The 25,088-nt window shown below is 39.5% G+C and overlaps 1 protein-coding gene across 1 annotated transcript in view; it reads left to right on the top strand.

The window, feature by feature from the left end:
* LOC133466343 (protein shisa-8) overlaps positions 1-25,088 on the top strand; it is a 75,446-nt gene that overhangs the window by 19,135 nt on the left and 31,223 nt on the right. Inside the window, exon 3 of the mRNA XM_061749931.1 lies at positions 12,883-12,998. Coding sequence (XP_061605915.1) covers positions 12,883-12,998 — 116 coding nt within the window. The remainder of the gene's footprint in view (positions 1-12,882; positions 12,999-25,088) is intronic.

The following is a 25,088-nucleotide window of genomic DNA, read 5'->3' as shown; positions in this document are numbered from 1 at the left end:
ACATAACATTTTTGAGCAGATAACTGACAATAAAGTTTCAGCATATTTTCACTCAACCAAGTCTGATTGATGGAGATCAAAATGGCGTGGCTACATTTGCCTAAACTATAAATTACGCTGATTTCAATGTAAAATGTAAATGCAATACTTTGATGAAAAAACATGCAGGCTAAATGGCTGACACCCTTCCAATATATAAAGAAAAAGCTATCAATAAACACAAATTTAGTGAAAATCAGGTCTTGCTTTTTTTGTGCAGGCCTAGACTGGTCCTGCAATCAAACAATTTTCATAATTCTCAGTGAGACTTGTGCACCTGTTGACAGGTATTTTGGCCACTCCTTAGAGAAAACTCCTGTGCTCCTGCATGTTTCACCTCCTTCTACAGATGTTCAATTAGATTTAGATCAGAACTCATAGAATGCCACTTCTGAATTTTCAATGCTTAATTTAATTAATTAGCCACACTTGGTATTTTTAACTGTGTGCTTTGGGTCTTTATGCTGTTGTACAATACCGGAAGAGTAGCAACAATTGTGTCTCGTGCAGGATACAATTGAATCTCAAGACTATCGCGGCATTCTGAAGTGAAATGTGATGCCCAGTGTCTGGGCATCACAGTGTCTTAAACTCAGCCACAGGTCATGGGTCCACCAACAGGATAATTGCTCAAAACGCAGAGCTAAAAAAAAACAAGAATGTCGCAGAACAAAACATGGGACAATTGTAAAGTGGCCTTATTTAAGCCCTGATCACAATGCTATTGAAGATCGTCTAAACAGTGTAAATGTATCTGGATTATCTCGGTCAAAAGCTAAATCTCTCAGTCTCTTAAGTGCAGCTGTAGGTCCAAGTGAACGGATGGAAGGAAAGCAGACATAAAGAGCAAAGCAAAGACATGAGATACACACGGTTGGGTGCAATGGAATGGACAGGTTGATAGATGACAACTATTCACTTAGTCGTGCGAGGGGTGGGAGACAAGATTTACAGTACATGTGGGAGCACAAGTGAGTGATGTGTTCATTTATTTTCAAGACTTTGGCAAGGCCTGTTGATCCATTACTATATTGCATTGCACTTGTCGCTCCTTGCAGTGTATGTGTCTTTGTGTGTACTTATATTTGTTATATCTCTCACGCCTTTGCAGAACTTTGAGGTAAATGCAGTGTGAAGGTAATATGTGTGAATGCGTGCAATGGGTTCAACACAGGTTGGCTGCTGAGTCACTTTGACTACTCTGTTTTGTGTGGTTGCTCTCAGTTTCACCACATTGTGTAGCATCTAAAGTTTCTTATTGCATCAACTCCACAAAAGTACGAGCAGTACTCTGGATTTGCCGAAGACGATTATGACAAAAAGTGACACACATTGTTTTAAAGCATGAATCGAACACTATGGCAATACTGACTAAGCCGCTTGTAAGTTCATTTTTAGTTCACATTGCCTTCCAACCAGCTGCATTCCCTCAACCACAAATAGAAGCAGTCTGGTAGATTGCCATATATCCCTTTCATTCAAGCGTCCAAAAATCAAAAGAATGATAATCCTCTGATCGCACGTGCATCCTTTCACTTTCGGAATGAGCCTGTGTCTCACCTCCATTTAAAGAGTGTGCCTCGGGTGAATAATCATCATAGTGCCTGGCCAGTGCAGGTCACATGCATCCGTGCCTGAGGTTGAAATCCAAGGTCACTTAACTCTGCATTTCATGATCCACTGTCTCCTACTGTGCACCGATGACAGTGGTGTGGGGCTACTAATTTTTCACAATGGCCCTGACTTTGACACATTTTACATGAGATGTACAGCCTGTGTATGAGGGCCAAGCATGCACATTCATAAATGGAATGAAAGAAGAATTGAACTTTTCAAAAGTCATGTCAAAACGATGGTTGGTTGAGATGTTGACCCTCACGGGTGAGATTAAGGGGTAATATTTTTCTTCTGTTTCTAGGCATTATAGTGACTTTTTAAATATCCTGACAGGAAAATGTAGAGTGTGGAGCCATTTACATGGAAACTTGCCCTCTCTGATTAACCTGTGCACGCAAACCCATTTTGACATTTAAAGGAACAGTAAGTACTGTAGGTGTGCAAGCTAGCACATGTAAGGCTAAAAAGCGCATGAGACTCCCAAATGGCTGTTTAAGTTGGAATCTTAAAATCAGCTAAGGTCACAAACTTTGTTTTGGGAATTTCAAAGATTGAGACCACATTTGATGCAGTGCAAAGTACAATCACAATAATAAACACTGTTAAACTAATACCGATGCATTATTATCTATGCAAACAAATTTTTTTTGCTCTTGTATTGAAGCTAATTAGATAGTTGAAGTGGTTGTTTTTGTTTAGTTTTTTTGTTTTTTAACTTTTGCAGTAGTGTGTATACCATACAATAAAATCCGCATTCGGCATCAGTAAAAACCCAAGGACTGGTATTGTTCCATTTTTAATAATTAATTCATAGCATTTGCTTCTGTGATTGGGTCTTCTTTTGAACAAAATTTGTTAATTCGTTTTCTTTTTTTAAATATATATGTTCAATTACTTACTGCTTAGTGCTAGTACTGAACCTATCCATATATAGTGGCCCCCACACTAATATACAGGTTTGTCATGTCTCAAGCTAGGAATGGAAAATAAAAGTACTCATGCATATGAACATCTAATGTTAAGCAGGTACAGTTAACGTTCTATTATATTCCCGTTGCAACACAGAATTACCGATAACCCATTTCTGTCAACAAATCAATGGAAAGCGGCACATAGTTTATACCATACACAAACATTTGTACAAAAATGGCCCCTTCTCAAATAAAAGACTCCTTCAAATAAACATTGGTATCCACTCGACCACTTTTTATAATAATAATAATAATAATAATAATAATAATATAGAGCTGATAAAAAAGATCAATATAATAGTGTGTAATGATGGATGATGCTGTATCACATCATCATCATCATCACAGCATTATTGATTATCATTAATAATGCCAAAGGCCTGGCAATATGATTGATTTCCTGTTGACAAATGTGTATGTGTGTGTGTGTTGTGCGTGTCTAGGGTTGCGTTTGTGTGTTACGTGTAGGCATATTCATGCGTGGGCTGCATGTGCGTCACACTGCTGAATGTTTCAGAACAAATCCCTTGAAGCTAAATGATTCTTTGTGAGTGCTTTTTGTTGTTACTAAAATAGTCCCAAACCCTAAAAATAATGAGTGGGGGCAGTGACTCACAATGTGACATATGGTATTTTCTGTGACATCATCTTTACCAACAACGCCTTCTCAGCACTGAAAGCCTGCCAGCAACTGGTTCATTGGGCCTGCAGCATGCTGGCTCCTTTTTGTCATTTTGTCACAACAAGATACAACCATCCATCCATCCATTTTCAACACCGCTTATCCTGGTTAGGGTCGCGGGGCGCTGGGGCCTATCCTAGCTGACTTCGGGCGAAAGGCGGACGACACCCTGAACTGGTCGCCAGTCAGTCGCAGGGCACATATAGACACGGACAGCCATTCGCACTCACATTCACTGAGGGGGAACTGAACCCCCGCTGCCCGCACCAAAGTCAGGCTTTGTACCACTACACCATCAGTGACCAAGATGCAACCACTGTGGAGAAAAGAAGGAGATTAAAAAAAATAAATAAATAAAAAAAAGTAAAAAAAACATGGATTAAACTCTCCAGAAAAGTCAGGGCCGTGATATTGATCTGAAAAATCATAATCCTGTAAATCATTGTCCACAACAGGATACAGTACATACACAGTGTAATGACATCCAATACAAGAGCTGCATACTTCCTTTACAAAGATAATAATGCTCGCTCTTGATTGGCCCTTTAAGAGAAGTATTAAATTATCAATATGTTAACAATGGTGTCCAATTGCAATAAATCATTTTAATATGAACTTCTAATATTATATAAGTAGCTACATAAGCCTACAAATATCCACTAAGGTTATATGATTCAAATGTTTTAGGAAACATGCCCTTCTCAAGATTCTCAATTGGTCAAATGTCCATTTTGCTTTTTCTTTGGCTTTTTGTAGATTTCTTGCATCCCTTTGCAAAAAAAAGGAACATCCTGAACCAAAGAGAGGAACAAAAACAGAAGAAGGATATATATACATCGCAATTCACACCTAGTATACAGACTCAAAGCAGTATTGTAACACTCAAGTATCACTGTATGAATCTTTACTTCTTCTCAAAGATGCAGTGCTTTTTGGTTAACTTATTTTTCTATGTGATATTCTGAATTTACTACGCTTTTACGTTAATTCATGTGTGTTCAAACTGTTAGCAGGAGAAAGTGTGTGTTTATGAATAGTAGGTCAACGCTTGATTCTGTTGTTTTGGAATGTATGAACACAAACAGGCCACGCCAAGGGACATTATTTGGCAGCTGTCAGCTCTAATACGAATACAGCAGGGTGGGAGACATATCCAGGCTCAGTACCAAGCCTACAAGGGAGCACTATCTGGCAGCCATAACACAACTATGTCTGAGATGATGAGTGCTCATTTAGCCTACTTTTGGTGAATTGACCTTGTGTGTGCATTTTTTTGTGTATCTAAATGCAGATGTATTTGTGGGCTTCCTTCTGATGGCATTGGTGGGCTAGTTTGCATGAGTATCGTGATGAAAAGACACACAAAGCTAGTGATGAATAGACCATTGCCTTGTGACGTTATTATAAAAGTTGCATACTGTTTACAGATATGAACACCAGGTTCAATTGCTTAACAATGGAATACTTGAAAAGGAAAGCTTAACAGACAGAAATCCAAGGTAATTTGATTGCATTGTAGATTTTACAAGCAGCTTTGGGAAACCTAGAAAACAGTCACTCAAATATCAGATAAACACATGGAATATTCTATTGACTTAATAATTAGAACACTTAAAGCAATAGCGGGGCTTCTGTTGATATAATATATCCAATATAGAATATCGGTAGATATTTTGCACAGGCATTTGTTATTAAAATATCAATACCAAGATACATCACATTATCACAACATCGATACCCGCTGTTGATGTAAGGTCACTGTTGCTGCCCGATATTATAAACCTTGCAATAATGAGTTACATGCCTTGCGAAAATACACAGCCGATGCTGTGGCTTTCATAAAATACAGCAAGTCATCTTTTTTTGCTTCACAAAAAAAATAAGCGCATAAAACAAGAGCATATTTCTAGACGTTTTTCCTACTCTGTTCCCCCCGCCCCAAATAAAATATTTCACTCATATAATCACCGCATTGTGGTATAATTACAATCATTGTCAAAATATTCTAATAAAATCTAATCACAATTTTTTAAAGAGATGCCCCGTAATCCCACGGAGGGTTTATGATTCATTCAATAATAACTTTAAATCAATGCTAGCAACAAATACATGATCAGAATCTCAAGAAATGAAGTTGATGAATGTTTGTGCTAAACATAGAAAATGGGCACATCTGCGATGGGGGTCACATTTGCAAATTGCCTTTGAAATTCATGATTAAAGTTAAGAGTGGCTTAATTTATTTTTACATTGTGTGATTGTTGAGTCACTGATGTTATTGTTGTTTGCTCGCCTGACTTCGGTGCAGGAAGTTCGTGTTCAATGAAGCCGAGTGTGATGTCCTCCATGATTGGCTGGTGACCATTCCTGGGTGTTGTCTTCCTTTTGCCTTTATTTTTTCTTTTCTTTTTTTTTTTTTTTTTTTAAATGACTGTTACGAATGTTGAGATTTTACTTTTAAAAATGTTTGTGCAAAAGTTTGACACTTTGACCCTGGAATGGATCATTTCCATTATTTCCTCTAGGAATATTAGTTTTGAAATCAGAACAACTCGGAGGTGACGATCGATTGTCCCGCAACAGATTGTCCTGCATCTTAGAGAGTCCATTGTTGTGTCTAAAACCAGAAGCACTGTTTTATCTGCCTCCAAGTTTCCGTCCACGTTAGGTTAGGGGCCCTTGGAATGATCTGTGGGTGGTGTTTACTCCACACTAACCTGCTTTGACAGTGAGGAGTGATTCAGCTCCAAAATGCTGTGTTATATTATACGCCCCCAGGAACTGATGTGTGTGTGTGTGTGTGTGTGTACAACAGTCAATGTCTTATTCAATGACCAGAGGGTGGTTTTCTCACTTTATTTTTAGCATCTTTGGCAATTCAGAACTGGCGAGCGTATTTAGTTACACAAGAAGCAGCGAGCCGCCACAATCTTGTGATCATCTGCAACTTGCACTGCTGCAGCTGTTTGTTTTCACAGTGCTTGACTCCTTCACCCTCTCTGATATGCTATTTACAAACTAAAGTGTCTTTGCCTTCTCTCCTCCACTCTCAAACGAGAAGGGGCAATGTGGGTGAATGAATTAATCATGTAAGTTTTGGTCACGTCATAACAACAACAAGCAAGTTAAGTGTGTTTAGTTGAGCCACTACACTGCCCCTGGGAACTGCGGCACACAAATATTGTTGGGCACTATAAAACTATTGTTTGTGTTTGCAGCTCTAACAGTGTGAGACCTAATTCAACTTAAACTGGAAGTGCTCCTGTCATTGTGTAGTAGACTCGAGCAGAGTTGCAAAGTAATGGACGATGTCTGGAATTTATGGGAGGGGAATAAAAGTACTTTTCACCGCTCAGAGATTCAGGAAATATTCAACGTTGGACACTTTACGCTTCCTACATTATCGAGTGATTTTCTATGGAGCTTGTTTTGATCAGGATCGCAGGTTAGCTGGAGCCTGTCACGGCTGTGTTTGGGTGAGAAACAGGATACATCCTGGACTGGTCTGCAGCCAATCGCAGGGCAGATATACAGTAAATATATATATGTATATATATAAAAAAAAAAACATATACACCTATGGACAAATTAGCATGTTCAATTAACTTAAGAAGCATATTTTGGGAATGTGGAAGGAAGCCGGATAAATGCAAACACCACACGAGAAGGCCGGAGCCAAGATTGAAACCAACTCCATACTGGAGACATGTCAAGCAGACGTGTGAAACACTCTTCCACCGCGCTGTCACACTTGAACTAATTCACCCAAATTCCTCTTAAAATTGCACAAGTTCTCTCAATTTAAATCTTAGCTAGTGTATATTTTGTATTACTTCCTCTGACAGTTTCATGAAAACCGATCTAATGAAAAAAAGATTTACTGTATTTACTGTACAGTAAATAGTCAATCACAGACAAGAACTACAGTTTGATACTGTTACACTACTCCTGTACTACGCTCATAGTATAACTATATAAATTATATATCACGGAACAGAAAGTCTAACTTCTATTCAGAAGATGAAGCTTGAAATCATCTTCAGGCCTTAAAGACTGCAGTAGCTTTTTACGATGCTAAGTTAACCTTTGGTCTGCACAGTATCTATTTCGAGGTATCCATGATCTAAATTGGACTCCACACGTCCACTTTCTTCCACTGTGAAAAATGGTCGGCTGAACAGCTAATTATTCTAATAAGAAGGCAGAATAGATGCATAGTTCCTTGCACGCAATTCTCCCAAAACTGCTGCTGTCAACATTCACCGCCATCAGACCTTGTTAACTGTAAACCTTCACCAAACGGCTTCAGTTACCAACTGGTACCTCGGTAGCAGATATAATGAAATTTACCTCAAACGTCACACACATTCAAATGTGATTGTAAGATTCCTTTGGTGTTCATCTTCCTCTTCTGCTGAAAATGTCTTCATTTTAGTATTTCATTTGGTAATCAAGTGCCACTTACTATTTTGCAATCAACTGTAATATCGGTGCACTTGTCAGTCTGGTGCCATTTTATTTCCAATCTAAGTGTTGAAATAATCACAGCTGTTTGAATGACGTGCTGATGACATTACTCATTGTCGTGCACTGTTGAAAAGCTCAATGGAAAAGCCATTGCTTTTTTTATTGTTATGTACGATGCTTTAATGAATAAAATGGGGGACTCTGTGTGTTTCCATATGTGATGGGCGCTGGGATTGATGGGATTGACTAAAGTGGTAGAAAATGGGGGAAATTAATGATGATGCCAAGTTTCAGTGGTTTATTACGATAATAATAATAATAAAAGTGTCGCCGTGCCTGTGGATCGATTTGGCACTTTGTTTAAAGGGCTTTCCTACTTTTTTTTTTTTTCTTGTTTTCCGAAAACATTAAATTATGACCTAGGCAACTATGCTATTAGGCTAACAATATTTTGCAATAAGTGTGCATTGTTATCCATTATAAAACCAATTACCAGGGATTAATAAAGAATACTAGAATAACACTGATTGTTGCAGAAAAAGAGCTAATAAAAGTTTAGAGAACTAGTGCAGATGGATACAATTTCAATTTCATGTTTTTAACTGCTGTGGAAAAAGAAACCCATCAAAGCAGCCATGGAGGAGTGTTAAATGAAGCGCCATAGCAACAGAAAGACTGAGTCGCAAAGTCAATCAAATGAATTGTGACATATTGTCAAAAAACATTTGTGTTTAAAATACGACGTGTCATTTGAAGTGCTGATATCCATCCATCACCTACACAATGTGACAAGAAGGTCACAATGACCTCTGAACTGCCATGATATTCAATGGGTGAAAATTTGCATGCAAGTTTGAAGTGAAAGAAATATATGTCAGTCCAGACTATCCATCCATCCATTTTCTGAGCCGCTTCTCCTCACTAGGGTCGCGGGCGTGCTGGAGCCTATCCCAGCTGTCATCGGGCAGGAGGCGGGGTACACCCTCAACTGGTTGCCAGCCAATCGCAGGGCACATAGGAACAAACAACCATTCGCACTCACAGTCATGCCTACGGGCAATTTAGAGTCTCCAATTAATGCATGTTTTTGGGATGTGGGAGGAAACCGGAGTGCCCGGAGAAAACCCACGCAGGCACGGGGAGAACTTGCAAACTCCACACAGGCGGGGACGGGGATTGAACCCCACACTTCAGAACTGTGAGGCTGACGCTCTAACCAGTCGGCCACCGTGCCGCCCAGTCCAGACTATAGCGCAAAAAAATATACTAAAAGATGCTTGAAATAACATTTTTACCGAGTTGTCACAAAAAAGAATACATGGATAGCAGCTGGTTGCATAGAATAGCATAAAAGAAAAAATACACATTACAGACAATTATCAATTATCATTGATATTGAGTAAATGGCCTATTGTAAACAAATGACAACAGCCACGATGACAAGAAAAGTACAACATAGATATTGCACCTTTATTCAATGAATAAAAGATGATGTCTTGAGAGTTATAGTTGTATAGCTTACAGTTAAATGTATCACACATCATTTACACTACTCCTAAAATATGGGGATGGCAGTGTTAAAATACAGTTATACACTAAATTTAAAAACAAAATGTAAAGTTGCAGAAAGTTGCCTCCAACCAAATGGAATGGAACCCTCATTCCCCGAATTCCTGCACGCCCGTACATTATGTTTTATTGTTTTACTTGGAGTCAAAATGACTGCAATGGCCAGTGATGGGCTAAGACTTTTGCAGTTATTTATCTTTGTAAATTAGGATTACCAAACGGAATTAGGTTAGAATGTCCTGAAGAGAGAGAAGGAACATGACTTAAAATCTTCGCCTAAAATTGAGTGGCAAACTAAACACTGCTGGGACAGTTCAGAATGGACCGAATCAGATGACAAGATGGAAAAACAAAAGTCAGACAGCTGTGGGAGTGATACAGGAGGCATGGAAATGAAGCACCACCACAACAGGAAAGGGGTGGGGGTGCTGTTTGGATGTCGTCAGAAGTGGAATGCTCAGACAATAAGACAGACAAGATCAGAGGAGGAAAGGGAAGATCTTTCCTGGGACATAGATAGAGAACAACAAGCGCCTTTCAGCATCCTGAAGAGAGCGAGAGAGAAAGTGGCATATAGCTCCCTTTATTACCATGGAGAATGAGAGCATGGGGGTGGAAAACAGATGCAGAAATGGAATGGAAATGGACAGATATTAACGAGATGAAAGAGAATTGGTGCAAGGGCAAGTGAGATCACAGTGAGAGCATGGCCACATGATGTTCTTCATGGCTGCGCTCGTCAATCTAGCCATTTGTCCTTGTACGAGATGCCGCTTGCTGTCCTCGTTTACAACTAAGAAAAATAGCAATAACAAACATGGTAGTTTGCTCTTATTTACTGACAAATGTCAAACGTAAATCTGTCAGGAGGGTCACAAAGGACAGCTGGTTTCTTTGTACTGACCCCGGCGTAGCTGTGGGCTGTTTTTATTTTAACTATGATACATATTGTAAGCCGAATAGCATATGGTAATTGCCTGAGTCATTTTTAACCTACTGTTACAATATGAGTACAAAATACGAATGTGCTGGCAAAGGTTTTGTTGTTTCTTTGTGTACACGACGATTCTTAGTAAACCACTGTAGGTCATAGGTTGAATTAAGGCAACTGGACTCTTTTTGTTTGTTGAATTTGTTTTTTTTTTCTTGTTTTCCGAAAACATTAAAGTATGACCTGTTAATATTTTGCAATAAGTGTGCATTGTAATGCATCATAAAACCAATTACCGGCGATTAATAAAGAATACTAGAATAACACTTATTTTTTATAGCAAGGTATTTTACAAATATTGGTTTTTGGCGAAGGTGTGGGAAATAAATAGGTTTTGTACTTCTTGCCTTCTACTTTTTAGATATGTAAATCAAACCAATCTCTACAGTTGTCATTCTTCCAGATTACTTTGTTATCTGAAATTAGTATCATACAAAAACTTAAGCATTGTAATAGTTCAACTGTACAATTTTCTGCAACTTAAATGTACAACCAGAAACCAAAAAATAAGTGAAAATTATATTACAGATTGTGTGATGCTGGACAGATTTTTTTCAAAAGGGAAATTGTGGAAGAAAATACATGTTTTTAAATGTGCATTACCAAAATAAGTTTTTCTTTTTTATATACTTTTTTTATTCCTTAATATTTTTGGCCACACTTTTCAACTCAGATGATGTGCGTAGGTTGGACTGTAGCACCACTCCTTCCCCAAAACACTTTTTGGCTGAGGTATTTTTAAGCATGGCCTTTGTGTTTCACTCACGCTCAATTGTACACATTCATACTGACAAAACATATATATATGACACATCTTTGTAGGCCTTCGTGTGTTTCAGTAGAATTAGGGACATATTAAAAGTGTATTAGTGATGCACTTCAATTAAATAAATCAATGTTGTAGAGGTGAAAGTCTTGTCTACTGTCCTAGATTGCACAGCACTGTGCACTCCGTGCATGGCGGTATCACACGCCGCAGGTGTGCGTGTGTGGCAAAGCGTGCAGTTATGGCGTCCTGGCGTGAGAGCAAGGCTACCTACAGTATTCGAGGTCGCACTGTTGTGACAGCATTTAGCTTCCGCTGTTACTCACGTTTGATGTTTAGGGCTCTCATAACCACAGGCATCATTTCAGTTGCTGATTTCCAAGTTGGGTTTTTACAGGGTTGTGCTAAACCTTTTATTGTCAGGTTAGGGGATTTTGAAGATTGCACGCCCCAGTTGAGACGTTTAGCTTTGCAATGTATGTAAATACTGTAACGTTTTGCAAAACAAATCAGAATTGAGTCAGGGTTTCGCCTGAAGTTGTCTGGGACAAGGATGGATGGATGGCAAACAATACACTGTAATTAGTACAAAAATAAAATAAAATAAATCATTTTGGGAGGATGAGAGAGCCTTTTAAAAAAAGGCTTTTGTCGGATAATAAATCTAATAAATAATATGAACTGACTACAATCTACAAACCCTTACCACTACCAAGTAATGACAAAATATTGAAATAGGGTGCACATTTGGAAATGATTTTCTAGAGATTTGCTGTTGTTAGAAAAACAGTCCCCATGTGTTACATCACATTGTGTTTCCTGCTAACACTTTGTAAATACAAAGTGCAGTAGCTTCTATACATCCATCCATTTTCTGAGCCGCTTCTCCTCACTAGGGTCATGGGCGTGCTGGAACCTATCCCAGCTATCATCGGGCAGGAGGCAGGGTCCACCCTGAACTGGTTGCCAGCCAATCGCAGGGCACATACAAACAAACAACCATTCCCACTCACATTCACACCTACGGGCAATTTAGAGTCTCCAATTAATGCATGTTTTTGGGATGTGGGAGGAAACCGGAGTGCCCGGAGAAAACCCACGCAGGCACGGGGAGAACATGCAAACTCCACACAGGCGGGGCCGGGGATTGAACCCCGGTCCTCAGAACTGTGAGGCTGACGCTCTAACCAGTCGCCCACTGTGCCGCCTCCCGTAGCTTATAAAATATATTATATAGAAGTATTAAAGAAATTAAGTTCTGCTTATTTCTAAAAATGTTACTCTAGGTTAGGTCACACTAAACAAATGAAACGTTTACGTTTATTAAAATAAAGCCGTCTGTTCTCAGTCTGTTACAAGACAGCTTTTATCTGCTGGTACAGGTTTGAGATTTTTCTCGCCGAATGTTTTACTTTTGAGGCAGCAGAACTTGTTCAAAGGGCATCACACAATAAAAAATGGCAAGAGAGGGTAACTCATTGTTCCATATTGCCGTTGGCGAACATCCACAGACATGCAGTATTCCTTTTTATCTTTGATTTCACTTTTTTGACGAAAGCTCAAAAAAAGCTTTCTTTAAAGTCTGTAGGTTTATGGAGATGAACACCGGGCCGCTTATATAAAGGCTGTTTGGCTATCTAGAGGATATTCCAAATGTCTACATTGTACGTGTGTTCCTTACAATTCTAGCCTCAGGTTCTCTGTGCTGGGATTTTACAATGAAATGCATGCATGGTCACTTTTTTTTTGCTTTATGTAATGTTCTTTTTCTTCTCCTCAGGACTTTGACAGAGCTGCTGAAGCAGCCAGGCGAGGCAGGAGTTGTGGATGGAACCGGAATACACCACCCCATAGGGGCCAATGGGATCTCGGCCAGGGCGTTACGCTCCAACAACGGTCAGCCCTCACACAAACGCTTACCCGCAAACTGACAAGACAGACTTGGGCATTTTAGTTCATGACTATTAGTTTGGTGTAAGATATGAGGAGAAAGGGACAGAGCAGTGTAACAACACACAGACACACACACGATAGTAGTCTGAAACACAAGATGAAAACTGCTAAAATCTTACAAAGTGGGATTTAACCAAGATTTGCTGACATATGAGTTTGTGCATTGTGTCGTCATCCACAGAGGATGAAAAAAAATGAGTAGAAATTACAGATATCTGTGTTCAAATGTAGGGATTAAAAGTAAATTTGTAAAGCGAATAGCTACTAATAAATACAACTCCAATTCCAATGAAGTTGGGACTTTGTGTTAAACATAAATAAAAACAGAATACAATGATTGGCAAATCATGTTCGACCTATATTTAATTGACTAAATTGGGGTTGTACTAATAAAAACTACAGATGCCCAATACATCTACTTAATCTCACTAATATAGTATTCATACTTCATTACTTCCCACCACTGAAAAAGGATGTGACAATAATGAATTTTAAAAGTTTTTAAAAATATTAAAATTAAACAGCAATATCAAACAATCAATCACATTTTGTTTAGCAAACTTATGGTCTAACCATCTGAAATGTTCTGACAGTTTCTCATCAGGTTGTAAACCGCTTCATCCCAGCTACTGTGATTTAATGTTAAGAAATTTCATGTGTGAGGTCAATCTGCAGCACGTCTAACCCCAACATTACGCCTTGGTCACTTGTTGTTAACGTTAAGAGTGTATTTATTGCTTTTAGGTTTTGATATATGACACTTACACTTGTATGGTGATTGATTATGTTAAAATATTACATAAAAGTACAGGTAACGCATATTTTATGACACTGAGGTGGATTGTTTCGACACGTCCTATGAACAAGCCGCTGATTTGTTAAGATACTTTCCACTGTATTTGGACAAAGAGGAAGCCACAGGTGTCACTCGTGAATTGTTTCTGTCTGATTCGTCATTACACACACAAAGCCACGAGACAGGTTGTATTTAATCAAGAGGTAATTAGCCCCGTTACACGAGCTCCCAACCCTCAGAGTGAATGCTGAGTGACCCATCTGTTTTTCTCTTTCTTTCGACTCTTTGACACCACACACAGAAATGAAATATGATTCCTGACGACTCATTTGTGATGACTGGGGACAAAAGTTCCCTGCTGCGTCACATCTGCCCTCATTATCAAACGCGTCATGATATTAACTATTTGTTGCTGGGCCGGCATGCATGTATTGGTGTTATTTATTGATTAATTATAATTATAGTGCGTCACAACACTCACAAAAGGTAGTTACGTAACCAAATATGAATGCACTGAACATGATTCATACAGATCATGTATAAGCTGATTCATCTATAATTTATTGCAGTCTTATTTTCTCACTTCACATGATCAAAAACACCCATGCAATGTTTATTCGTGCATGCAGACAATAGAAAAAAGCCTAACTTTACTTTTATCTTCCCACCATGGCTGTAAACACATTTTGGCCTCATTTTCACCTCATACTGTGCTTATTAGCACTCTTCTATCTTACGCCTCTTTTCTTTCTTCCCCTGCTATTAAATCCTACTCTCTTTACTTCCCCTGCCTTCTCACACCAATTTGTCGTAGTACTTTACTTCCATAACATCATTATCTGGAAGGAAAAAAAATGTTCAGCGCTGTGCATTTTCCCATTAAGGCAACACAGCCAGTATATTGTTTTGTTTGTTCTTTTAATGGGTCAAGAAGAAGTATGTGGATAATAATACCACAAGGAACATTCATACTGCGCAATTTGTTCTTATCATTTTAGGATTTATGAAAATCTTCCCTCTCCCAAATTGTAAGCGTTCGTTCTATTTTCCCCACTACCTTCAAAGTAGGTTAGCTCAGAGCTCTATGATATTTTTTTTATACTGCTCATGTCATACAACTATAACGAGGAGGAAGAATGGAAGCGTGTTGGCAGCAGTAGTACAGGTACACAGTGATGACATTGAGGGAAGGAGGATGAGGTTTTCGTGATCATGCTGTGTCAGCTGTCTTTGTATAATTACCACTTAATTAAACTCATTTAAATCCTTCAGGCCAAAGAGATACAGGGTGAGAGAGAGACCCACACACACAGTCCACTATTGTGATGTGATGTTGGAGGCCAGAGTTTGAGATAAATAGAGATAAATTAGATCAAAGCTCACTGACAGTAATGATCCCATGGTTGCATTTGCTGCATTATTTACACATCTTTGATCCGGAAATACACTTAAATTATCCACAAAATGATAGACTTGTGGTCAGATATGGGCATGGACTAAGATACTGAAAAAGAGTAACTTCATCTTTCCTCCCATTGAAATGAATGGAAATGCCATTAATCTATTGCAGTCTGTTTTCATGAGGCAAAATAGCCCTCTATACTATTTTACTTACTAAAAGCATACAGAAGTAAAACAATTAAGTTAAATGTAAATAATTAAAACGTTTTTTTTTTAAATCAGTTCAATGGACATTATCTGTCTGTATGTGTTGTTTCACCATTTATGTTCAAATTGCTGTTGCTTAAATAGTTGTAACACCACACCAATGCTATTCATTAGCCTGTCTATGCTGTGTTGCATTGTTTGCTAGCATTAGGCTAAACAGACTGGTTAGCCAAAGCTGAAGCTGTGTGATTATTTTAAATGCACAGTGTTGTTCTCTTTGTTTTATATTTAATTTGATGGTGAACTTCAATTGGGACTAGCAAAAAACAGCTTGAAGCCAAAGTGCTGCTTGTTGTCAAGTGAGCTGAGTTGAGTTGACTGCCACCAAACAGTGCTTGTATCTCAAATGTTCGCCCGCAAGTCAAAGCAAAAAATCTTCAAAAACTCGTCGGATCACTCTGAGGAACCACCGCACGTAACAGCATACCATAAACTGTTGTAGCTAGTCCAGCATAAACCTGCAAACAAACTCTGTTTTATCTTTTTTATTCTGCTTTTGTTGTTTTGTTGCCGACTTGACATGAATGTCACCAGAATATCGTTGCTGATTGTCAGCTGAATTTGTCATATTTTAGGTAAAAATGAATGAAGGAGACCCCATCGCTAGCCATAAAACGGAATAGTTCTTTTGAGCCACGTCGTGCAAAGTAATGACCTGCACGTTAGATGATTAGAAATGCTCTGATCCTGACACGGCCTGCAGCAGGTAGGGACGGGCGCCACAAGTCACGGGAAGAATCTGATGAACACAGACTGAGCATGTTTTTTTCGCAAGTTTTTAAGACCCGAGCCAAATCCTCTAAGCATCCACTGCCCCTCCCTCCCCTGCTCTCCTGAGCTCATGTTTAGGCTGAGATGTTTTTGATACTGCTTAAGAGATGAAGGGAGGGATGAAACCTGCAGGATGTAAAATTTGAGGAATACTTGTGAGAGAGAAAGGGGCGGGTAAAGGAAAGCTGGTGAAAGAAATAGGTCATGTGAAGATACAGTTGGTGAAACAGGACAGAAACGATGAAGCTAGCAAAAAATAAAAAATAAAAAAAAATAAAGAGTTTTGAAGAGGGGGGTCAGCAGGAGAGGTGAAGAGAGACAAGCAAAGAGAGAGCAGATAGAAGAGTCAACATGCTGCTAGCTGCAAGGGGGACAGCTGGTCAGCTGCTGCCCCACTCTCTTCTAGTGGGGAGAGCTGCCCTGAGGACAGCCACCCTTTTCTACACACACACACACACACACACCTGCTCTCACATTCCCACATACCCTCATACTCGCAATCCATTCGCAGATCGTTGCATGTATACTAACAAACAAACTGCACCTAAGCTTGCGTCACCTGAACACATCACACACAGGGGTACACAAGTGCACGCACTTCTTTTGACTGATGGAGAGCAACGATTGTGTGTGGTCGAAAAGTAGCTTTGACCTCATACAATGAAATGAAATGGGTGTTATAACAGAGCAGATGTGGAAAAATTGCAAGTACGGGAAAAGAGAAAAGTAAGTAAGTGAGCAGGTGAGGGGGAGGGAAAGTGGAAGGGGGCGAAGTAGCTAGGGGGTATCTCACTGCCTTATAAACAAGCTGGCATTATGTATGATGATGGTCCAAACCGTATAAATATTTTTCAGGAAATTTTTGGTTGAACTTTTGGGGCATTCAAACTTAAACTTACTGCTGTAATGATTTCAGCTCCATGGATAGCACAACCCCCGCTATTCGATGAAATGCAATATTCTAGAGCTACAGTGTCTACAAGACCTCCGGCAGATGATTGCACTGTAAAATGGAATGAACACTGCTAAATTATGACAAAATCAATGATGCATAATTCAAGTAATTATTATTTTTTAAAACTTGCTACCCATGTAAAATGAAAATCAGAATAAACATAATTTTGCCTAATTTATTTCTCAGAATAGAACACTCCTGTGGTGATTTGTGCAGAATGCTGAGGTTACAGGATTACTCATTGCTGGGAAGTTTAGCTGATTTACATTTGGGTGATTTACCTCCTGGGTGTCCTGCTTTCGGACAGGTGTGAGCGAGCACAGCAATTGCACGCAAAGTCGAGGGCAAAACAACTAAAATACTTTTTAAATCAGACAAGAGTTTGTGTTGGTACAAGCGCTGTTACATTTTACATGGGCTTTAACATCCCATATGAGTGAGAGTGAAGTATGTTGGTTCTTTGCAAAATGTGAAACAGTTATCAGGCAGGTATGGCAAGGGGTACAAATATTTGTGTTTGACTTGACACAAAATAAGAAGATCAGTTTCTTTTTTAGAACAAACATGAATAATCATATTATGGGAAGTTGAATCAGTACCATTGTTGTTGTTGTTTCAACCATCATGCTGCTCTGTACTGTTTTATACAGTACAGAGCAGTACATTTTATCCTCTATTCAGCACTTCTCTCAGGTAACCTTCAAAACAAAAAAATTCCACCTCTGTCACGGCATAAAAAGGTGCGCTCCAGTTCACCACAGGAACGCCTCCTTTAAAACAGATTTGCATGTGTGGGGCATAATTTGCATCCAATCCCAGTTAGAAGGGGAGGAGGGGAGGTAAGGTTGGAAGCAGGAATTGCAAAAGCAAAGGAAGAGGATAAGTATGTGCTTCTGTCAATGGACAAGGTGGAAGACTGAGCTAGGAATCAGCGTGATAAGAAAATGAGTATCACGGGATCCTGCAGAGCGGCTGTTAAGTGAAAAGACGTAGGGGGGTGTTGTGTGTAAAGCTTTAGTGTGTTTGTTTACATCTGTGCGCCCTTGAATACCATGGAGTGTCATCAGATGGCCACATGGGGCCGGTGCCAATTATATCCTCTGTCAGCTTGTCAATGACACCCCACTGCAGAGACAGCTTGAGACACAGAGGGATGACAGCCAAACAGAGCATTATTATTTTGGGAATTATTTCTATACGTGTATGAGTGTGAAGTTCATTCAAGCATGAACATATACAACAATGCGTGAGCCTACACTGGGTCACCAATTTATCTTTTACTCTTGTGCGCTGACGGCTACTTACACCACTGTTATATAGAAACTGAAAATAAGGGGCTGTTTATGTGAATATAAACAACTAGAAGCCCCCATGGATGTGCGTTCAGGCTGATGCTGACAGCTTTAGGGTTCTTAAATGTTAATGGCACAAAGAAATGTAGAAATCTGCAACTTAGATGAGTTTGGATACATTTTTAAGCAGCTCACTGCGGATCCAGTGGATAAACAGTTGCAACGCAGAGCTATTAAACTGATGGAGAAAGTTCCAGATAGGGGCTTCTTTCTGCCTGACAAGCTCAGTTTTCATTTAATTTGTTTGGCAAAATATCTAAGTTCCCAAAATAGGCAAACACAGTCTGCTGAAACTAATCCCACACAAATAATTATATGTTTCCATGTTTTTATGGGACACACCATGTAAACATTCACAGTGCAGGGAATAAAAACTCCTATGTGACTCCTCTAATAACTTCTCCAAGGGCTAATCAGAGTCTGGAGTCAGCCAACTTAGAGTCCAGTCAATGTGACAAGCTTAGAAGTGTTGGTATTAAAAAAATTAAAAATAAACACACACACACCAGTTTTAAGTTTGCTATTCTCAAGCAACATTGCACGATGTGAACAATGCCTCAGCTCTCGGAATACCGAATTGTTAACTTTCACGAAGCTGGAAAGGTCTCAAAAGTATCTTTAAAAGTCTTGGTTTTCATCAGTCAATAGTGAGACAGATCGTCTATAAACAGGGAAAGTGGAGCACCGTTGCTTCTCACTCTCACTGGAAATATGATTGCAAAAGCACAGTGTGAAATGCTCAATGAAGTGAAGAAAAGTGTGTGCTCAGGACTTGCAAAAATCTCTGACACAGGCAACATCTCTGCTGACAAATCTATGAGAAGTGAAACATTGAACAAGAATGGATGTCATTGGAGGACACCACAGAAAAAAACACAGAAAAAAAAAGAAACGTTGCTACAGGTTTGCAATTTACAAAAGAGCGCCTGGATGCTCCACATCACTACTGGCAAACTACTGACAGGTGCAACCAATGTTGAATGTGTGTTTTTGACATACTTGGTATTAAAGAAGATAAAGAGGATTCTGAATTGTTTGGAAGGAACACAAAGAAAAAGCACCCAACTAGCAAAACCTCCTCGCATGACTGTGTAGTATGGTGGAGGGAGCATCAGAGTTTTAAGACTGCTTTGCTCCCTCAGAGCCTGAACCCATTGCTAGTATTGACAGAAAAATTCATTCCCGAGTTATCAAGCCCTTTTTCAGGAGAACCTAACACCATCTGTCAGCCAATCGAAGTTTACAGAAGATGGATGATGTAATATGAAGACAACGACAGACGTACAACCCCAATTCTAGTGAAGTTGGGACATTGTGTTAAACATAAATAAAATCAGAATACAATGATTTGCAAATCATGTTCGACCTATATTTAATTGAATGCACGACAAAGACAAGCTATTTAATGTTCAAACTGATAAACCTTATTGTTTTTAGCAAATAATCATGAACTTAGAATTTTATGGCTGCAACACGTTCCAAAAAAGCTGGGACAGGGTCATGTTTATCACTGTGTTACATCACCTTTTCTTTTAACAAGTTGCAATAATTTACTTGAGTTATAAAGACGCATATTTATGCCCAATTTCACTGATCATGGTTACAAAGAAGTTTTCTTTGGCATACTGGAAGACTCCACTGTGTAAATGCACATTCATTTACATATTTGTCTGCATTAAAGATGACTTAGCAAGAATTGGAGCCATAACACTTGTTTATAAGCTCACAAACCAACAGCCCATCTCACTTAATGGCCTCTCTGGACTTTTTGTTGCTCTAGATCTGGCCTGGCCAACCCGCGGCTCGCGAGCCTCATGCGGCTCTGTAACTAGTTTCATGCGGCCCTTCAGGAGCTGTCACATGACATGCGTCAAAAATGCTTGGCTGGCGCTGTCATTCACTCCCCCTACAGCTAGATGGCACACTGACCATGTAAGCCAGTTTGAGTGGCGTCAAACGAGCGACGAGAGAATCTTTGGTGTGATATCATTTGTGTTGTAAACAATTTCCGTCAAGTTACCTCTTGAAATGGCAGGGAAAAAAGCACCGCCAAACGAAAATATGAAGAAAAACACAGGACGTTTTTGCCAGAGTGGGAGAGTTTATATTTTTTTGTTAAACGTAATGGCAAGCCGATCTGCCTTATATGTCACGCAACATTAGCGCATTTCAAAGCTTCAAATCTTCAGCGTCACTTCAGCTCACTCCACCCTAACATCGAACAGGAATTTCCAAAAGGGACTGAACTTCGCAAGAACAAGTTGGTCGCTTTGAAAAGCAAGGCAGAAAAGCAGGTGCAGTTTTGCAAAAAATTTACAAAACACTCGGAGACCGTAACGCTTGCATCATATCAGCTGGCTTGGAAGCCAGACTGTTTGAAAGCCCCGCTCGTCACAGATGAGGCTGCGGCTGAGTTGGAGATGATCGACCTTTGTGAGGAGGATCAACTGAAAGCTGTTTTAAGGGAAGGGACCGTTGAGTTCTGGAAAAGTGTGCCAATTGAAAAATACCCCAACATCAAACGAGCTGCGCTTAAGATACTGTCCATGTTTGGGTCAACGTACGTCTGCGAGTCTGTGTTTTCTACCCTGAAACATGTGAAATCAAAGCATCGATCTGTTCTGACTGACACTCATTTGAAAGAATTGCTTAGAGTGGCAACAACAGAATACAAGCCATATTTGAAGAGGATTGTTCAAGATAAGGAATGCCAGAAGTCTCACTAAGCAGCATAGTAAGAGAAAGATGTTATTGAAAATTATTCTATTATTGTTTGTGGACTTGCTTCAACTGAGAGTTTGTGTGTGTGAGACAGTGCACACAATGTTAACTGTTGAAAATTACTGATATTATCATGTTGGTGTGGTTATTTTCATTAGATCTGGCTGAGCAGAGGTCTGTGTATGCGTGCATACATGATTAAAAGATGATGTTCATGTGTACCCGTGTATGTGGCTCTTTGCAGTAACACAGAAAAAAAGTGGCTCTTAGTCTCTGACTAGTTGGCCACCCCTGCTCTAGATGAATGTGGGATCACTACTTGCTATAGCTATACAGCACATACAGTAGTCACCCAGGGATATAAGGTCCATGCTGATGCGTGGTTAAATAAGGTGTAAATCAGGATCCGCAATCCTCCACTGCATCTCTGGGCTCTATTCTCTTACTCTTTCATGTTTCATTTTGCTCTCTTCACTTCCCGCTCATTAGCAGGCAGGCCTTCGTCACTCCTCCTCTGCCTCTTCCTCTCCCTCGCAGGCATTCGCTCCGCTCCTTTTCGCTTTTTCTGACATCGCTCTGTCCCCGCCGCTACCAACTCTCCTCTCTTCTTTCATTCATTGTCTGACAGAGACCAAACTGTCTGATTCCTCACTCTGACCGAACACTAAGGTCGCCCAGAAATGATCACAGAGCTACAATGAATAGATCTGATGATGACTCTCTTCTTGTAAAAGGGACTTCAAATACAATTTTTGGGACAGCACCTCCAAGCCATGACTTCATGGCGTACAGGAATAAAGCCAAAAGACATTGAGTTAAGTTGTGTATTTGGAAATGCTTTAGTGCAGGCAGAGTGATATAGTGGTTTGCACGCCTGGCTTACAGTTCTGAGGTTCAGAGTTTGAATCTCGGCTCTGGCCTTCTTGTGTGGAGTTTTTGTTTGTTTGTTTTTTTCAGTTTCCTCCCACATTTCAAAAACATGCAAGTTAACACTCTGAACTGTCCATAGGTGTGAATATGATTATGAATGTTTTTTGTCTATATGTCCCCAGTGATTGGCGAGCAACCAGTCAAGGGTGTACCCCGCCTCTCACCTAAAGTTAGCCGGAGATTAGTGGTATAGAAAAGGGATAAATTGATGTCTTAATTTGCACTGTGTGTGCCCTGCGTTGATTCAATCAACCCTAGATCATCTGAAACTTGTAACAATATTGCTATGTACAAGATAACAAACCAGAATAGTACTGTAGTAATAGTTTGTCTGGATGTTTTGGCTCATTCATTCTTGTTCTGTCAGTATCTGTGGATTTTAAATTGAACATATATCCACAAAACTCAAGACTCACACTTGGAAGTCGGACTGTTTGAAGCTAAACACAGCGCAGCAGTTATCAGATATTTTAGCAAAATGGGCAACAGCAAAGTTTAACGTAAAGTGTGAAATATGTGGGGGAATGACTGCAGAGTAAAAAAGAAACGCATACTTCTTAAACATGGAGAAATCATTACTGACATTGAATTCCACCATTGATATTGGCCTATTGTGCAAGACCTCAGCATATGGCACAGTTCAGTGAGCATCAAAAGATTATTTTGCCATGATTTACTGTTTCTTTGGATTTTCTGACCCAATTCAACACTGGAATATATTATTATTGTTTCTATTGATTCCAATGGCAAAGATTGTTTGGGCCAGCTGACGGAACAGATAGTGTGTAACCTGAGAGTCATTTTTTTCCCATTTGATTCTTTTTTTTTTTAAGAATCATTCTAACTCTACATACTATATTTTACTGTATGTACAGGTATACATATGCCTAAAAAAATACTCAGTTCTCATGAGAATGTAATTGAATTTTGTGTGAAATGTAATAACATATTTTTGGAGTTACTAGTGGAAGTTTTTTTTTGATAGTATGATATTTACCTATGAGACTCATTACTGGAAAAGTCTACTATGATGCTTAACTTTGTATACAATCTACTGTGAACATGAGAACACAATGAGACACAAATAAGGTCACCCTGTCATTTCTGACATAATTTTTCAACAAATAGAATTAAATATTATGAATATATTCTTCATGCATATGAGTTCTAGTTTGCAAGTCGATAAAGTGGGTGGATCAAACAAGAAACGGAAATGTTGACACATCATAAAACCGAATTCTAATCAAAGGATGATCTGTTTTTTTTTAAAGGGATAAAGAAAAGAAAAACATGGGAGTAAAATGGATTTTACCTGCAGCGTTGCAGTTTAAAGATCTACAGCCTTTGACACGTTAGATGTGGAGTGAAAATACATGACTTAGTGTGTCTGACAAGAGAGCAATAGATTTTCCTCACTCAAGGACACTACACCCCACTCTACGGCCACACGCATCAAAGCAATATAGACAGGGCCGCCTCCCGCACACACCCAGTGACAGCCATGATAGAAATTGGACAATTGAAGCTTTATAGCAGGGGTCCCCAAACTTTTTCCTGTGAGGGGCACATAACCTTTCCCTTCTCTGATGGGGGGCCAGTTTGTAACAGAAAAAGTTTGACGATCGCAGGGGTGCCTAAACATAAACATTTATTGTTTTACAGAAAACAAAACATAACCAAATATTAATAACCCTTTCCGGGATCTTAACAGAAAAAAAGTCAGGAAATACGTACAAATGTATTCTGCTGAGCAAATAGGGGCACAGACTGCAGAAGGGTGGAATAGAATGTCACGTTCTATTCATGTATTAGTCTCGATCGCGTGGCCAGACTGAAAAAAAAAAATCATAATGCGTCTCTGGTATTGTTCAGGGGGCTGGGCCAAATGTGGAGGCGGGCCGTAGTTTGGGGACCACTGCTCTATAGAGACAACTGAGAGTATAGAGGATACATTTGGCCAATCGGCTGTCTTACCACACCAGGTGTGTATGTGCCTGTTCTTATACCGCACGTGTGTATATGTGAGGGGCTTCGTTTATCTCACCTTCTACACCAACATCAATCCTGAGGGTCCCCCACCATACATTGACAGGTTTCTGCACATTTGACATTGATGAATGGCGTGTGCGTGCATGCATGCGTGCGTGAGTGTTGTTCTAATGCGCATGCATGCAGTGGCACTTAGCTACAGTGTGAGGGGACGTCAGGGACATAATTTAAGATTAACTCACACACACACACACCTCTGAAACGCTTTTACAAACACACTCCTGATTTTCTTTTCCACACTCATGCACACTACCGATTTGTATTTTTTTTTGCTCATGTACACTACTAAAACGCTGTCACGCACACGACGAAAACACTTTTATTGACACTACTGATGTGCACTCATATACACTACTGAAAAGCTTTGTACACCCTGCTGCAACGTTGTCATACACTCCATTGAAATGCTTTCATACACACTACAGAAACACTCTCCTACATGCCCCAGAAATGCACTCACATTTCTCTTGAAATGCTCTCACACTACTGTTGATTTTTTTCCGTTCACATACACTAATAAAACTCACATGTACTACTGAAACACTCATACACAGTACAGAAACGCTGTCATACACACTGCCGAAACGCTGTCATGCACAATACTGAAATGCTCTCATGCTCACTACTGAAAGACTCTCATGCAAACTACAGAAACACTCATACACACTGCTAAAAAGCTCTCATACTCCCTACTGAAAGGCTCTCATACACAGTACTGTAATGTGCATTTCAGTATATTATATGAATGTATTACAGTGTGATGTGTGAAAGGATTTCAGTTGTATGTGTGT

The sequence above is a fragment of the Phyllopteryx taeniolatus genome, chromosome 16 (assembly GCF_024500385.1).
Source record: "Phyllopteryx taeniolatus isolate TA_2022b chromosome 16, UOR_Ptae_1.2, whole genome shotgun sequence".
Classification (NCBI taxonomy): domain Eukaryota; kingdom Metazoa; phylum Chordata; class Actinopteri; order Syngnathiformes; family Syngnathidae; genus Phyllopteryx; species Phyllopteryx taeniolatus.
Note: the sequence above shows the minus strand (reverse complement) of the source record. Positions and strands in the feature narration are given on the sequence as shown.